General features: G+C 36.3%; 2 protein-coding genes across 2 annotated transcripts; both read right to left on the bottom strand.

Moving 5' to 3' along the window:
* Positions 1 to 9,091: 9,091 nt before the first annotated feature.
* Positions 9,092 to 10,494, bottom strand: LOC108203520 (uncharacterized). Its single transcript, XM_017372494.1, has 2 exons — positions 10,455 to 10,494; positions 9,092 to 10,362 (listed from the first exon to the last, which is right to left on the bottom strand). The coding sequence occupies exons 1-2, from the start codon at positions 10,492 to 10,494 to the stop codon at positions 9,092 to 9,094; spliced, it is 1,311 nt and encodes a 436-aa protein (XP_017227983.1).
* A 17-nt stretch (positions 10,495 to 10,511) lies between these two features.
* LOC135148453 (uncharacterized) lies at positions 10,512 to 15,147 on the bottom strand. The gene is made up of 11 exons (XM_064083678.1): positions 15,012 to 15,147; positions 14,170 to 14,292; positions 13,913 to 14,038; positions 13,421 to 13,822; positions 13,251 to 13,316; positions 13,123 to 13,179; positions 12,866 to 13,040; positions 12,067 to 12,764; positions 11,488 to 11,946; positions 11,165 to 11,402; positions 10,512 to 11,082 (listed from the first exon to the last, which is right to left on the bottom strand). Exons 1-11 carry the CDS (start codon positions 15,145 to 15,147, stop codon positions 10,512 to 10,514), a joined length of 3,051 nt encoding a protein of 1,016 aa, XP_063939748.1.
* Positions 15,148 to 17,800: the final 2,653 nt, after the last annotated feature.

The following is a 17,800-nucleotide window of genomic DNA, read 5'->3' as shown; positions in this document are numbered from 1 at the left end:
GTTGTCAACTGATGAGAGACATCAGTTGAAACATGAGTAGAAGAGGCATTCAACTGATGAGAGCTGTTAAGCAGATCAGTTGAAGGACAAACACTTGTCAACTGATGAGGGAGATCAGTTGAAGAAAATGAAAAAATAGGTTTAGAAGCTGTGATAGTTGAGTCTGTGGTGATTGATTTTAAAGGAAAATCCACAGAACACACTGTCACAGAAGAAGGAAATGGAAGAGAAAGATCCAACAAATCATCAAAATGATGATGATCAATCTCAGATGGGGGCTTCTCCATGAAATCCAAAGATGGAGAATTTACAAGTGTGGTGTGAATTAATTCCACATCCACAGAAGAGGTTGGGGATTGTGTTTGAGGAGTAGAGATGGTAAGATCATAAATATGAGTGATTGGTTGAGATGAAGAAGGGGGCTGTGACTCCACATTTATTGAAGTCACATCAATCTGACTTTGAGAAGTTAAAGGCATAAAATCCAGAATGGATGCCTGTGTGTGTGCAGAGTGCTTCAGTTTTTCACTTCTTAGCTTCTTTCTCCCATAGGCTTTTATTGGTGAAGAAGTGGTGTCCCTCCCCCTTTTTGACTGTGTCCCTGGTTGAGGACTATTTTCAATAGCAACATCCTTTTGGGAGGATGCTGCTAGGGATGAGTTTAATTCCATATTAACATCTACAGTCTTTTGGGAGACTGCAGAGTGGCTTGGCTGGTTAACACACATCTCTCCATCCTTATTCTTAGGGCTTCTTTTATGTTCACCCTTTCCCTCCCCCTCACAACCTCCAATTACACTCCCCTCAGGTTTGTGTTTCTTGGATTTTACAACAGATGTCTTTTGGGAGGCATCTGAGGTTGGTTTAGAAGACTTGTTTTTAGAAGGTTTTGCCACTTGTGTGGACTGTTGATGGGCCTCTTCAACAGCCCTGATGGCAGAAAGCAAAGAAGGTGAGGGTTGAGAAAGAGTAGTAGGAAAGCCATGTACCTCTTTGTGCTTTCCAGCCTCCATTGTTGGCAGGTACACCACCTCCAAGGAGGGGTATAAATTCATCCTAAAGAGGTCTTTAAAGACTCTCTTTTCCTGCACAAAACTGGGAAGCTTGGCTTCCTTGTTAGTAATAACTAGCTTATCATTGAGATGATTAGCTAGCATCATAAGAAATCTGACATAATAAATATTCCTAGGTCTATCAGTTTTATCACCTAGTTTCTCCCCAATTTCTTGGATCATCAAACCACCAAAGTTGAAATATTCATTAGTCAAGTACATGTAAAGCATTTGTAAAATCTGAGAAGTAAGAGCATTAAAATTACTAATTTTACCAGAAAATGCCTTAATAAAAGCATCACATAAATAACTCCATTCTCTCCTAAGACCCCTCCTTTCTATTTTACCTAAGGCATCAGTTGGTAAAACATAATTCATAGCATAAAGTAAATTAACCAACTGAACATCACTAGGCAAAGATAAAACAGTATCTTCAGGAATCTTAAAGCATGCTTTCATAATATCAGCATTAACAGAATGAGTTTCATTTTTAATAGAGAAAGTTAGAGTTTCATTCTCACTATTAAACTCTGCAGAGGTCCACATCTCCTCCACTATTTCATGGTAAATGATGGGAGCTTCAGTCATAGCATAAGAGAGCTGGCTGGACTTGATGAACTCCATCATCCTGTGATACTCCTTCTCCTCCACAGCCTTGGTATCCACAAATGACGCGAAGTTGTTCTTCTCATAAATAAACCCACTTGGTGCAGTATACTTCTTCATTGGTGCCATTGTAGTTACAGAGAAAGCTTGAGGAAAAATTAGAGTTTGCTTTTGCACAGAGAGAGAAGAGAACTTGAAGAATTCGAAAGAGTGAGATGAAAGGAAGTGAAAATAAATTAAAACACTTAAATACTTTCTCAGAAAATTGCTGTGATTGGCTGAGAAATTACCGTTGAGAAGAAATTACTCTTATTGAACTCTACAAAAATTACACACACGATCGTGTGTATAAAGTAGGTGAGAGACAAAAGAAATTTCAACGGCTCAGATCTGATAATACTTTCAACGGATGAAATAAGCGCCTCTTTAAACTTCCTATTCAACTGATGGAGATCAGTTGAAGGCGTCTTCAACTGGTGTCATCAGTTGAATGAAAAACAACGCAAGAAGATATTGTTTCAAGCATCAGTTGAAACAATTTCACTAGTTCATCAGTTGAAATATTATAGACTTTATCCAAAATTATAATTAATTCAATTTTGATAAATCAAAATTAATCAAATTCTGGCTGCCAAATTACAGAAAAATTCACTCTAAATTAGGAGAAATTTAACATACCTAATTTACTTACCAACCTTGTGAATGTGGATTCATCAAGAGGCTTTGTAAAAATATCTGCAATCTGTTCTTCACTTGGAACAAAATGCATTTCAACAGTACCAGCCATCACATGTTGCCTTATGAAGTGGTATTTGATGTCAATGTGCTTGGTTCTTGAGTGTTGTACTGGATTTTCAGTTATAGCAATAGCACTGGTGTTGTCACAAAATATTGGGATTTTTGAGAGATTTAATCCATAATCAAGTAATTGATTTCTCATCCACAATAATTGTGCACAACAGCTTCCAGCTGCAATGTACTCAGCCTCAGCTGTAGAGGTTGATACAGAATTTTGCTTTTTGCTAAACCAAGAAATCAATCTGTCACCAAGAAATTGACAGGTGCCTGTTGTACTTTTTCTATCAATTTTGCATCCTGCAAAATCAGCATCTGAATATCCAATTAGATCAAATCCAGAGTCTTTAGGGTACCAAATACCAAGATTTGGTGTTCCCTTAAGATATCTGAATATTCTTTTTGTAGCAATAAGATGTGATTCTTTAGGATTAGATTGAAATCTAGCACAGAGACATGTAGAAAACATAATATCTGGTCTACTAGCTGTCAAATATAAAAGAGAACCAACCATGCCTCTATAATTAGAGATGTCCACAGATTTCTCATTAGGACTTAATTCTAATTTAGTGGCTGTTGGCATGGGAGTCTTAGCTTCTTTGCAATCCAATAAATCAAACTTTTTAAGTAGATCATAAATGTACTTAGTTTGATTTATGAATATACCTTCCTTTACTTGTTTAACTTGTAAACCAAGAAAGTAGGTGAGCTCTCCTATCATGCTCATTTCATACTGACTTTTCATTAGATTAGCAAACTTCTTGCAAAGTTTCTCATCTGTAGAACCAAAGATTATATCATCTACATAAATTTGAACCAGAATAAAGGCACCATTTACATTTCTGTAAAATAGTGTTTTATCCACAGTTCCTCTGGAAAAATGATTATCTAACAAGAATTGAGACAGAGTGTCATACCATGCCCTTGGTGCTTGCTTTAGTCCATAGAGTGCTTTTAATAAGAAGTAAACATACTCTTGAAATTCTGGATCTTCAAAACCAGGAGGCTGACTGACATATACCTCCTCTTCCAGTTCACCATTTAGAAAAGCACTCTTGACATCCATTTGATAAACTTTAAAGTTTGCATGAGCAGCATAGGCCAGGAAGATTCTTATTGCTTCTAGTCTTGCAACTGGTGCAAAGGTCTCATCAAAATCAATTCCTTCAGATTGAGAATATCCTTTAGCAACAAGCCTTGCCTTGTTTCTGGTGACAACTCCATTCTCATCCACCTTGTTTCTGAATACCCACCTTGTTCCTACAATAGTTCTGTTTTTAGGTTTGGGTACCAGCTTCCATACTTTGTTTCTCTCAAATTGATTTAATTCTTCTTGCATAGCAAGAACCCAATCAGCATCTTTGAGAGCATCTTCTATGACTTTAGGTTCATCCTGTGAAAGGAATGCACTGTACAAACACTCATCTTGAGTTGCTCTTCTTGTTTGTACAGATGCATTTGCATCTCCAATAATTAGCTCATAAGGATGATCCCTTGTCCACTTTCTTTGTGGTGGAAGTGATTGTCTTGATGATGTGGCTTCATTATTGAAGTTCAGGTTTCCATGTTGGAAAGCTCCCCCTAAATTTGACATCTCATTATTTCTAAACTGATTGAAACTTTGAGACATTCTTTCAACTGATGATCCTTGAGGTGTTTCAACTGATCCCTCCAATGTAGTTTCAACTGATGCTTCAGTTGAATTTCCAATTGCAGTTGTTTCTTGCACCAGAGAGTCATCAGTTGGAATATTAATTCCAGGATTAATTCCAACATTTTGAATAATGTCATCATCATCATCACTCTCATACAGATCACCTTCACCTTCATTCTCAAATCTGAGATTATCATGAAATCCTTCATCTGAGAATCCTTGAATCTTCTTATCATCAAAAACCACATGGATTGATTCCATAACAATGTTGGTTCTCAGATTATATACTCTAAATGATTTTCCATCAGAGTATCCAACAAAAATAGCTTCATCTGCCTTGGCCTCAAATTTTCCAAGATTTTCACCTTGATTTCTTAGAACATAACACTTGCATCCAAACACATGAAGAAAGCTAATTGTTGGCTTCTTTCCTTTGAAGAGTTGAAAGGGAGTTAGATTGTGAGGTTTGGTAATTAGTGAAATGTTTTGAGTGAAACAAGCAGTGTTTACAGCTTCAGCCCAAAAATAGGTTGGAAGTTGAGCTTCATTAATCATGGTTCTTGCAGCTTCAATAAGAGTTCTATTCTTCCTTTCAACAACACCATTTTGTTGTGGAGTTCTTGGTGCAGAGAACTCATGAATAATTCCCTCTTCTTCACAAAATTCTTTCATCACAGAGTTCTTGAATTCTGTCCCATTGTCACTTCTTATCCTTCCAATTTTGACATCTGGATTGTTGTTTAATGCCTTGATATGATTGATGATGATTTTCCCAGCTTCATCCTTAGAATGCAGGAAGAAAGTCCAAGTGAATTTTGAAAAATCATCAACAATCACTAGGCAATATTTCTTCTTTGAAATAGACATGATGTTGACTGGTCCAAACAAATCCATATGCAAGAGCTGAAGGGGCTTCACAATTGATGAAAGAGTCTTGCTTTTGAAAGAGCTTCTCTTTTGCTTTCCTAGCTGACAGGCTCCACAAAGTCCATCTTTTGAGAATTCCAGCTTTGGTAGACCTCTTACCAAGTCCTTCTTTACTAACTCATTCAAGGTTTTGAAATTTAGATGAGACAATCTCTTATGCCATAGCCAACTGTCATCTGAGCTTGCTTTGCTGAGAAGGCAAGTAATAGATTCAGACTTGACAGAATTGAAGTCAGCTACATACACATTTCCTTTTCTTTGTCCAATCAGAACCACATTGTTGTCATCTCCTTTGGTGACAACACAGGCTGCAGGAGTGAAATTGACTTTGTAACCTTTGTCACAGAGCTGACTGATGCTAAGCAAGTTGTGCTTAAGACCAGACACCAATGCAACTTCATCAATGATGACATTCTCTTTTGCAATCAAGCCATATCCCATAGTATATCCTTTGCTGTCATCTCCAAAGGTAATGCTAGGGCCAGCTTTCTCCACAAACTTTGTGAGCAGAGAGGAATCACCAGTCATGTGCCTGGAGCATCCACTATCCAAGTACCACAAATTCTTCTTGTGGTTTCCCTGCACACATTTCACAAACAGATCAAGTTGATTTTGGTACCCAAATTGCTTTGGGTCCAGATTTGTTAGTCTTAGCAGCCTTTTCCACTTTCTCAACCTTTTCCTTGGATTGAATAGGTTCAATCTTTGGTTTTGGTTGAGAAACTGGAATATCAACTCTGTTTTCAAACACAGGCCTTTGAGACATGCATAAATTGTTCATTCCATGCAAGTTTGAATGAAATTGAGGCATGTTAAAGGCATTGAAATAAGGATTGAACATATATGGCATGTTAGGCTGAGAATAAGGATTGTGAGGCAATAAACCAGGCATCATATTCATAGCAGATAAATTCATGTGAGGAACAGATGTCATAGGAATAGGCAAAGACAAATTAGGAGCAATCACAGTTTTACAATTGGCAGATAAATGATTTACACTACCACACTTGCTGCAGGTTTTCCTAAGAGCACTAGCATTGGGAGTGTAATTGGTGTGCTTGTTAACTCCTATTTTGCCATTTCTATTTCCTTTCTTCTTTTTAGTCTCCTCAGATTTATGCTCACTAGTATCCAACTTCTTCTTGTTCTTGTTACTGGAATTAAGAGTGTTATTAATACTATCACTGGTCTCAGAAGAACTATTCTCACCTTTAACAAAATTCTTTTTAACAGGACCATATTTCTTGTTAAGCTTCTTGAGAACACTCTTGTCAACTGATGAGTTTTTGTTCAACTGATGACTCTCATCAGTTGAGACTTTGCCTTTCAACTGATGATCATCATCAGTATTCTCATCACCTGAACTGTTCTCAGATATCTCAAGCACTTTCTTACTCCTCTTCCACTCATTCTCTACAAAGGTCTCTCTACCTTGCATGTTGATGATGTTGGTGGAAACATCCCTACCAGATTTCCATTTGGCAATAATCTCTTGTTCCTTATCAAGCTGCTTTCTTATGATCTCTTCTCTTTTCAGAACAACCAAGAGATCATCCTTGGCTGTCTGACACTCAATTTTCAGCTTCTCAAACTCAATAAATTGAGCTTCTAAAACACTGTTTCTATCACTAAGAAAGGTGTTAGCTTCCTTAATTCTACTATTTTCCTTAGTGAGAGATTTTAAAGAAACATGCAAATGATACAATTCTGTAGACATTTCATTAATGGTAGCATTGCATTCATCTTTAGTTAACTCAACTAGGTTTGTAGTGAATACCTGACTACTGCTTCCAGTGTTTTCTTCTTGATCTGTGGAGTTGGCCATTAGAGCTAGATTGACAAACTCCTCCTCTTCATCAGAATCATCTCCAGCTGCCCAATCATCCTTTGTGATGAATGCTCTTTCCTTTTGTTTGAGAAGTTCATAATATTTCTTTTTGTAGTCAATGTTTTCACTTGACTTCTTCTCAACTTTAGGCTTTCTGCACTCATTTGCAAAGTGACCTGCATTCCCACAGTTGAAGCACTTGAATTTTGATCTGTCTACCATGCTTCTATCAGACTTGGGATTGCCTTTAAAAGATTTTGCAGAATTAAAATTCTTTTTGAATTTCAGTTTGGAGAATCTTCTTGACAGGAAGGCTAGATGTTCATCAATTCCATCACTTTCTTCACCAGAATCAGCTACTTCTTTCTCCTTTCTTCTTCCTTTGCTTGACTCTGAGCTCTCCTCTTTGACCAACTTCTCAGTTTCTTCAACTTGAGACTTTCCCTTGTCCTTGACAGTATCCTCCAGAGTTGCAACTAGAGCCACAGATGAATGCCCTTTCTTTTGACTTTTCTCAATCTCTTCATCTTGCTCCATTTCAAGCTCATAAGTCTTTAAAGTTCCATACAGTCTCTCTAGAGTATAGTCTTTAAACTCTTGTGTATTTCTGAGAGAGACTGTCATGGGTTTCCATTCTTTGGGAAGAGCTCTTAAGAATTTCAAGTTTGAATCCTTAACTTGATATACTCTTCCAAAGAGCTTTAGACCATTTAACAGTTTTTGAAATCTGTTAAATGTATCACTCAAACTTTCACCAGCCTTGAAATGGAATGACTCATATTGTTGAATCAGAAGCTGCATTTTGTTCTCTCTCACTTGCTCATTCCCTTCACAGATGGTCCTGATGGTGTCCCAAACTTCTTTGGCACTTGTGCAGCTAATAACACTATCAATCATTTCTTGATCCAAACCATTGAACAGAAGGTTCATGGTTTTCTTGTCCTTGTGCACTTCTTCAATATCTTCTTGAGAATATTCATGGATAGGTTTTGGAATCATCTTACCTACCATGTCTTCACCATCAGCTCCCATACTTGTGCAGACCTTCATGGGGACATGAGGTCCTTTTTCAATGCAGTTCACATAGCTTTCATCAATGGACAACAGATGCAGATGCATTCTCACTTTCCAGTGAAAATAGTTGTCTTTGTCAAGAACAGGAATCTTCACTCCAGCATCCTTCTTTCCCATCTTTCTCTAGCAGTGTTGATCTTTTTCCCTGTTTGTTGGGAACCTGGCTCTGATACCAATTGTTATTTTACACCAACTATGAGAAAGATTGTAGAAGGGGGGGTTGAATACAATCTTTTACAAATTTAAAAGATTCAAGAATAATACACTAAGAACACAGTAAACAGAAAAACACCAAGTATTAAAAATACGAGTGGATTTAATGATCCACCCGTGAGATTTTATATAGAAGAATCTGTGGATTGTTTTACAATTCGCACAGCTGCTGGTTCATCACTCAAACAAGTTCTAACTCTCAGATTTTTCTCTCAAGTAATTTGAACAAGTTCAACTGATGCTACTAACTTGGTTATATACTCCAAGTTTTACAAAGCTTTTTGGCTAGATTACAAAATGCACTCTAATATAAAAACAATGCTGCACAACTTTGTCTTATGCATGCTTTCTGAGATGTCTTCATCTTTGACCATCATCTTGATTTGATCCAGATTGCACTGCATGAGATAAGTATGTTTCTGCTTCTTCTTTATTTTCCTAATTAGGCTTCCATGTCTATTTTAGTGTAATTCGATCCATGTGATTTGTCAGACTTAAGCTCTAGTCACTTTCAACTGCTCTTTGCTTCATCAGTTGAAGGTTCTGGTTGCTTTCAACTGCTATTGACTTTATCAGTTGAATGCCTGGCTCATCAGTTGAATGAATTACAAACTCCATCAGTTGAATGCTGTTCCAGTCTCATCAGTTGAATTCCTCAGCATTATCCGTTGAATACTTTGTCTTCAGTTGAATGCTTGATTTTCATCAGTTGAAACATCATCCAGTCTTTATCAGTTGAATCAGTTACATCTCATCAGTTGAATATCCTTCACTTAGATAAAATTACATGGCATTGGATATTTACAATTAGCCATCCTATTCTACCCATCCGTTGATAATTCCCAAAGACAAGAAATGTAACAATTACAACTGAAATTTGATAAAGATTCTAAGTGAGACATGTTACAAAATGTTTATGTTATCATCAAAAATTATTGATTCCTAACAGATCATTCTAGTTCCATTGCAAAGGCCAAGAGTTTGATTCAAATTCCTCATCAGCATCACAACTGCCCCAACTTTTAGCTTCAAGTCATGAGCCGGCAAGCCTGGAACTGAAAGCGAATTCAGATACTCAACAGGAAAGGCAGACTTCAAATCATCATCTGTGCCGCCAAAGTCTTCTGCACTATCAACATTGTAATAAGTAACGGCGTCTCCTGGTATCATATCTACAATTAGAGAATTTAGGTGTCCAACAGTTTGGTTTGTAGGAGTCAAGATGGCTCTTTCACTGAGATACTTGGCATTTGTGGAATTCTCTGCAAAATCTGGATAGATGCTGTGAATCATGTTCTCAACGGTGTTGTCATTTTCCAAGTCACAGAACTGCAGTGGTACTTGAATACCGTCCTCGACAAAGAGAGATTTTGCTTCTTCATCACCTTCCAACCTGCCATCTCCTGCTGCAAGTACCCATTTGGCAAATTCATTTAGTTCATCAACTTCTGCCTGAGACGAACCGCTGTTGAGACGCATGTTCCCTTCCAGAATGAATATTTTGCAAATATTCCAAAGTCTTGATCTCGTGATACAGGCTGCCAATATCTCAGCTCTGTCTCCATGAGGTATAACTGGAAGAATTTGACGGAAATCACCACCTAGAACAACTGTTATTCCACCAAAAGGTAGAGCGGCACGACTATCATCGACACACCGCATAATATCTCTCAAAGATCGATCCAAGAATTCAAAGGCAAATCTATGTTGCATTGGAGCCTCGTCCCAAATAATAAGTTTGGTATGCCTAATTAACTCAGCAATGTCTGATTTATTACCTATAGCACAAACAGATAGTTCGTCTAGGACAATAGGTATTTTAAACCTGGAATGTGCAGTTCGACCTCCTGGCATAAGCGTGGCAGCGATTCCCGAAGATGCAACCGGTAGAACAATGTCTCCTTGAGACCTTAACTTGGAAATCAAAGTTCTCCAAAGGAAGGTCTTCCCACAACCACCACTGCCATGAACAAAGTAGAGTCCACCTTCGTTCTTCCCAACAGATTCTAGAATGGCGTTGTACACATTTAACTGTTCGTCGTTGATAGTAGATAGCAACCCGTGGTTTTCTTTTTCCATCTCATTAATGTTGTAGTTGGTTTCTTCTAAAATCAAATTATTAGTACCATGTTTGAGGTAGTTTTCAGGTGGTTGAGGAAGTTGAGGAAAATTCTTTAAAGATTTGCCTATTGACCTGAGCAAGTCATCGATCTCTGGAGATAAAAAACATATAATTAGATTGGACAGTAAAAAATAAGAAAGACAGTATAACTTTGAGCAAAATGTAAAATGGAGTGAGCAATACCTGCAAGAGCATAAAACTGTAGTTGTTTGTCATCCAACATCAGGGTATCATCGTTATTTAAGCGCCTACTTTCCAAAACAATATCATCGTTATTTGAGCATCGACATTAGTGGTGCATAGCTGGAAAAATGCCTCCAACTTGCTCAGTCTATTCTTCTCACGATCAGCAACCTTGTCTAATGGCTGATTAGAATGGAAAGTGCAACTCTTCTTGCCTGGTAAATGGAATGGTAGCCGCTCAACAGAAATAGTGCGGTGGTGTATCAGAAAACCAAAAATCCTATAGGCTGACTCAGCACCGCAGATGTAGCGACCATCAAAATATGCATCAATTTCATCTATAGCCTTATCTGGATCTTGGTTTGAAGCCCTTTTCTTCTTTCCAGTGACATGTACAGTAGCAGTATCATGCCCTTTCAAGCAATACTTGAAGAGGTATTTCAAGCTTCGCGCATGGCAACAAATCTCGATATTCATGTGACACTGATACTTGACCAATAAATCTCGATTATAAGGTACCAGCCATTGATTATCAAGTTCGGCATTACGAACATTAACTATTATGTTCTGTCTTCTTCTTCGATAAACAGGAAATCCACTTTCATCAAACGTTGTTCTGGCCGAGTACCTGATACACAAACAAATAAAATCAGCTACAATCTTGTGAACACAGTTACGTGGAAAAAAGGCAGGGCTCATGAAATACTAACTTTTGAGGGAAATGACGGATGCATTTGAGTCCTTTCATGCAAGGAGACTTAGTGTTTTGCAATCCACAAGGTCCATGTATCATAAAGGCCTTCACTGCAGCATATCCAACAGGATCTTTAATAGGATCAGGGATCTCAGCTGAGACGAATTTGTCAACATTATTTTTCAAGTAAAGCTTGGATTTACTGTCAAGCCATATGAGCATATGCACGTGAGGGAGACCACGCTTCTGAAACTCTACAACATACATTACTGTTCAAAATTGAATTAGTTAAGCAAAATAGGATTTAAATATATTTAAAAAATTAAACAAAACAGTTACCTCCAACACAAACACCAAAATAGGCTTTCTTCTTGATATCGTTGGTGAGCTGATCTAGTTTAAGGCGAAAAACTCTAGAAATGATGTCTGGGGAATTCTCAGACTTACAACCTGGGAGATAATGCATCATTTTCTGAATTTCGTCCCACAAAGGATTTGTGGTCATGGTGAGAAATATATCAGGGTGACCAACTTGGCGGCACACCGCCAAAGCATCTTGGAAATTCTGCTGCATGTATCGTTTGGATCCAACAAAACCAGCTGGTAAGATCACACCTTTCCCAACATTTGATCCACTCAAATCACCTTTACGCACAGAATCACAAATATGACTATAGAGTTCATTGCGCATAATTGTTTGATTTTTCCGAAACCAATATAAACGTGTTTGCTCAATTGAAGAGAAGGCATCAAAAACATACTGTTGGAAAAGCCTACCACCTAACCTCGTGGTCAAAGCTGCATATTTCACAATAACGTAAATATATTAATCCTGCATACAAATCCTACAAAAAAGAAATCTAAAACATGTAATCTTATAACTTAAGTGAACACATGAATTGTAATAACAAAACTTACAATGATTAGGCCTGATTTGGAAACGGTATGCATAAAAATCTTTCATTGATATAAAATCTCGCTCTTTCAAATTTGACAAATCCGCACTTTGAAATGGGATCTTGTCATGGTAACCATCTTCACCATTTGGGAAGAGAAGAGGGTATTGCAGTGCCATAAATTTGGGATGAATGTAGGAAATACGTTGAAGTTTTCCAAATTTAGGCTCAATTATGATATCACGATCGGGAGTAGTATTCAAGGTGGAACCAACCATAACACCAGCAACTTCGTTGGATGCAGATATATGATTTTCCCTCCCATTCTGAGCGCGACAAACTTTAAGTTCAACTTTCAAATCACAGATATGATTGTTCTCCCATCTATCGCGTGCAGTGCGGAATTTCTTCATTAATTCATTAGTATCATCAAGCATCTGCATCAGGCCATCAACAACCTCTGCATGTACAGGCTGTTCATCAGAAACATTAACCCAGCGCAGACGATTGCTAACCTCATTTGCAGTATCGTATATGTAGAGCTGGCAGAACTTTGGAGTGTCCCCATCATCAGGGATTAAAGAACCAAACACATGGTGATTTTGGCCATTTAAACGATATATATAGGGTCCCCTGCCTTTGTTTATGGAATGATCATTGTTCCCCCGGCCGAGGTAAACGCAAACATAGCATTGTACAACCTGATACTTCTGTGGAAATCTGCACCTCGATCTTTGTCTTGATAAAGATTAAGGAGATAGATGGGAGTCGGCAATGGTTCTGGTAATTTCACTTCGCCTTTCCTACAACAAATAGAAAACAGTGGCTTGCCTTTTGTCACGTTCTTGTTTACACGCTCCTCATGCCACATCATAGCATTGCAGGAAGGGCAGCGCTTAGAAGGGCCGCCAAGCGTTGCATATTCCTCTGGTATAAGATACTTGGAACCACGTCTGCACTTCTTCTGTAAATTTGATTCATTTGGATTTATATTCTCTGTAAAAAAAAATAAGCCACCAGTCAATGAAAAGATATTTCACTACACACCAGCACTCATTATGAACAGCGTATAACATACCACTGTCAGGCTCTACATGACTTTGATCATCAAACTCATCATCGAAAAAATTGTCAACTACATAGATTACGAACAAAATGGATAAATGTTCAAGTTGGATATGACTGTTTGAAATTTACAATGCTCACCATCTGCAGAGTCCATATCAGAATCAGAATCCTCCGAGAAATATGAAGCATCAAATCTAGTCTCCTCTGTACAAACAGAAGTAGTACAGTTTCAAAATCATAAATATATTCATAGCAAAAAATTCATTAACAAATCTTAAAATTAATTTGCACATCGGAAATTGTCCTACCCAAATCCTCATCATATAACACACTGTCAGTGCTCTTGTTTGTCGAGAATTCCTCTGCAAATAAGTTCCGAATCCAATCTTTTAGAGGTGCATTCTCCCAATTTGACACTTTTCCCTTCCCTTTCTCTGCGAAATTATTGCTTTCCAAGTTTGTTGTTCTTACTTTGTCTTTGACTCCACCCTTTGTTCTATGCGCTTCAATGCTCTGCAAAGTGGACCCTTTTGCATTCTCTTTGCCTATGCTATTACTGTTTTCAAATATTGTTTTCCTTTCTCTGACTTTACCTTTCACCTTAGTGGTATGAACTACACTCCTCTCCACAGTGTTTGTTATATCAGCAAAGGGAGTTCTCGGTGGCAGATTATGTTCTCGTAAACTGGTCATGCAAGACTTAGGTGTGCCTGCATCAGATGCAACAATTATGAAACAAAAAAGGTATAGCGTGCAGAACAGCAGTGCAGTATGATGTGTTGTGAAAACAAATTACATACTTTCTTGCACAGAAGAAGGTGTAGAATCTGGTGTTAGAGATCCAACAACTATATTGGCAGCAACTGCCCTGAAAGATTCACTCTCCTGGACTTTGCTGCATTCATTAGTATTTTGTGGAATTTGCACTGAAAGTATTGAGCCAGAATATGATATTAGACATGACTAATAAATTTGTATATGGTGTTTACTTATATCAGTGGGAAATACTACATTTAGTGTTAAGAGTTCCTGGTATAATGTAATAAGAAGGTTTTACATGTCTCTTGCAAATAAGTAACAACTGACATTGGTGAATCAGTGTCCATATCTACTGTATTACTACTATTCCTGGCACGCTCATCTACCATGGTCGAAGGTATAATATGTCCTGGCTGTGTAGCTGCAAAAAACGGGGAAACTAAACAAAATCAACTTGGCTCAATATCTATTATAACACTGTAAACTCAAAAGTATGTCTTGTTCATGATATATTAGACAATGCCATGACAAAAAATGATGCACAACTTTGACGGTGCCTACAATTTTAATTTTGTCGCGTTTGTTAACAACAAAAATTGATGTAAACTTTCATTGTGACTACATTTTTCATTTTTCTCATTACAGGCAACACATGTTAACAAACATCTCCAAATAAAACTCGGCCTCAACAACATATCCAAATTTAGTCGGTAAAGAATAGCACCTGTTTCGGTGGAATAAACGGTGCTTGTTCCATGACCTCGCTTCTTAGAAGCCTTAGCAATCTTTCATCTCTTTAGTGCTTTGTAACCTATCACCAAGCACCATTCAAACATTACAACAAAGAATGAAAGTCCGCAAAACACGGTGAACAGAGATACAAAAGTACCTTGTATCATGTCTTCCAAAGTGAACAAACGCCATGATTTGTCTTCGTCTCCAGCCTATAAGGGAAAACAAAGACGCAAACGGGTTAAAACGTTTGTTACAGAAAACAGATGCCAGTGATAGGATTATAAATTGGATAAAAGCAGCGTGAGCGAACATTAGCCATTGTTCAAATCTATGTAGGAAATATGTAGCAGATACAGCGGTGTGTGCAAAATTGGAAAAGCGAGCTGCGAAATTTGAAAATTATACCTGCATGAGCTCTGCGGAGGAGTAAGATACAATCCTCAAGCTTGTCGAAGAAGCTGTAGAAGCTTTGTGGAAAGAGAATATTCTTGTTTTCAGACAGAGATTGAGCACGTGGAAGTGAAGTATGAAGCGGTGGCATTTTTGCAATTAGTAAGAAAGCTGAGGTCAATTATTTAGGCTTAGTTTACTGTACATATCACGCAGTAGGAACTATTATATAGATAGATAGATAGATATTAGAGCACACAAAGATATTAAGACATAGAGGTGAAACCTAAACTACCTAAAGGAATTAGTTGCTAAGTAACATAGCATAAAAACCACGCTCAGAAAATCAGTAAACAAGAGCTAAAACAACTGAAATCTTGAATAGCTCCGATACTTTAAAGTTGAATTAGCTCCGTGTTGTGTAATTGCAATTGGTCTTCCTGTTATTCGATGTAGATTGCTTAGGATGCGGGCGTCTCTAAAATTGTTCGATTCAGTCTTCTAATCTTTCTTAAATTTCAGATAAAAAATATAATTATAATTCAAAAAAATCATGTTTAAGAATTTTAAAGATAATACAATTCTTTCTTATTGTTAATTATATATTAATATAAAAATTATTAAAAAAGTACGATTCTTATTCTCAAAAGTTATAAATTTATAATTTTTTTCCCAAAAAGTAGCGATTGCAATCTTCTCATCTCTATCGAATATTTATTTATAATTCAATTTTTTTTCTTATTTAGGATTCCTAAAAGGAATTAATAGGATTATATTTATTCAAACTAACAATCATTGAATAAATACTATTTATATTTCCGATTTATTCTTATAATTTTCTTAAATTTCAAATAAAAAATTTATAATTTAATTTATTTATTGAGCACCGGCGGCGACCAAATTCTCTTCTAAGAATAGGACTGAGTAAAACCGAACCGAAACCGAAAAATCGGACCGAACCGAACAATTTCGGTCCGGTTCGGTTGTAATTTTCTGAAGGTTCGGTCCGTTCAGGTATTTCGGTTCGGACCGGAATAAAATACGGTCCGGTCCGGTCCCCATCGAAAAACTTCAGTCCTGGACCGAATGGACTGAACTTTTATATATAATATAAATAATTGATGTTTAATATATAATATAAAATACTAATTGATGTTTAATACCTATTGATGCTTAATACTTTCTTTGAGTGTCCATGTTCCTCCTTTTTGGTTTAAATTAACTCACTTGCTTATTAATAAAAGAATGGTTTTTCAGGCTACCTGTTTAAAGTGGAGAATCTGGCATGCATGAGCGATGAGTGATGATTGATGATTGATGGGTCTATAATTTCGGTCCTTACGTAAACTTCGGTCCGGTCCTTTAAATTGTTAATTACGTGTATAAATTTATTTTCCAATTTTGCAATTTTATATATTAGTATTGGTACTACATGAAGATTTTATAATATAAAATTTATTTTATCCCACAAATATTAATTTTGAAACATTAATATACATTTTATATACAACCACAAAATTATTTTATTATACAAATATTAATATTATATCATTAATATAATTTTTATAGACCGCCGCAACACGACCGAATGCTCAGCCCTATCTAAGAAAGTGAACCTGACGGTGTCGTTTTATTGACGAAGTAATACTCACTTAAAACCTAGACAAGCCCGATCTCCGTATAAACCTCTCCTCCCCTCATCAACGGCGCCTCAGGGAGAGATCCCGAGAGAGATAACGGATCGATCAAGATGTCGAAGCGAGGTACGAATATGTAATTAACAACCTACATGCCTCTAATTTCATTATTTTCATTAATTATCTCTTTCAATTTCTCCTCAGATCGCGGATACATGGCGTCTTTAGAATTGTTCGATTGAATTTTATAATTTTTTTAAATTTCGGATAATAAAATTATAAACTAAAAATCAGGTTAAGTACTGTATAGATAAAAGAGTTGCAAAGATAGTACAATTCTTTTACTTATTTATGAATCATAAAAGAGTAGGATTCTATTTATTCAAAATAACAATTATAGAACAAATATAATTAAAAAATACAATTCTTATTTTCAAAAGTTATTAAATTTATTATCTTATTTTATTAATTTTTTTCAAATTATATACTAAAAAATTAAAAACAGCATCTTCCAGAATCTCAAATTGTCTAAACAGGTCACGTCGTTCAATAATGATCAATAAGATAGCATCTCTCATGAAACGATCTTTGAGATCCTCGCAAACTCATTCAAATAGTATGCATGAACTTATAACCAATCTCGATAATAGTTCGATTCATTCTTATAATTTTTTTGATATTCAAAAAATCAAGTTCAAGGATCTTAAAGGTAATACAAATCTTTTTTATTGGTAACTAAAATTAATAAAATTCTTTTTTATAATTTTCTTAAATTTCGGATTGAAAATATAATTATAATTTAAAAAATCAGGTTCAAAGATTTCAAAAGTTAATACAATTCATTTCGTTTTGGATTCTAAAAGTAATACAATTCTTTTCCTATTTAGGAATCCTAAAAGAAGAGTGCGGCCCAAATTAATTTTTATCTAAATAATAATAAATTTTCTATTAGTATTATGTTTGACGGGAAAGCGGATAAAATAACTTTTTATCTAAGTTATAATATAAATTTTTATTAAAACGGGATGACAGCTTAAAATAATTTTTTATCCAATTATAATCTCTAACTTTATCATAATTATAATAATTTTTATTGGTATTGTGTTTGACGGTAGGGCGACGCAGACTAATATTATAATTTTTTGTTATTAGTATTGTGCTTGACAA

Source organism: Daucus carota, chromosome 8 (genome assembly GCF_001625215.2).
Source record: "Daucus carota subsp. sativus chromosome 8, DH1 v3.0, whole genome shotgun sequence".
NCBI lineage: Eukaryota > Viridiplantae > Streptophyta > Magnoliopsida > Apiales > Apiaceae > Daucus > Daucus carota.
This window is presented reverse-complemented; position numbering and strand designations above follow the sequence as displayed.

Coding starts and splice junctions, on each gene's coding strand:
- LOC108203520 (XM_017372494.1), bottom strand. CDS start 10,494: ATGTTGGATGACAAACAACTACAGTTTTATGCTCTTGCAG. Junction 10,363..10,454: donor ACAGTTTTATGCTCTTGCAG/GTATTGCTCACT, acceptor TTTTATCTCCAG/AGATCGATGACTTGCTCAGG.
- LOC135148453 (XM_064083678.1), bottom strand. CDS start 15,147: ATGCCACCGCTTCATACTTCACTTCCACGTGCTCAATCTCTGTCTGAA. Junction 13,317..13,420: donor GTTATATGATGAGGATTTGG/GTAGGACAATTT, acceptor CTGTTTGTACAG/AGGAGACTAGATTTGATGCT. Junction 11,403..11,487: donor TTTTGGTGTTTGTGTTGGAG/GTAACTGTTTTG, acceptor TGTATGTTGTAG/AGTTTCAGAAGCGTGGTCTC.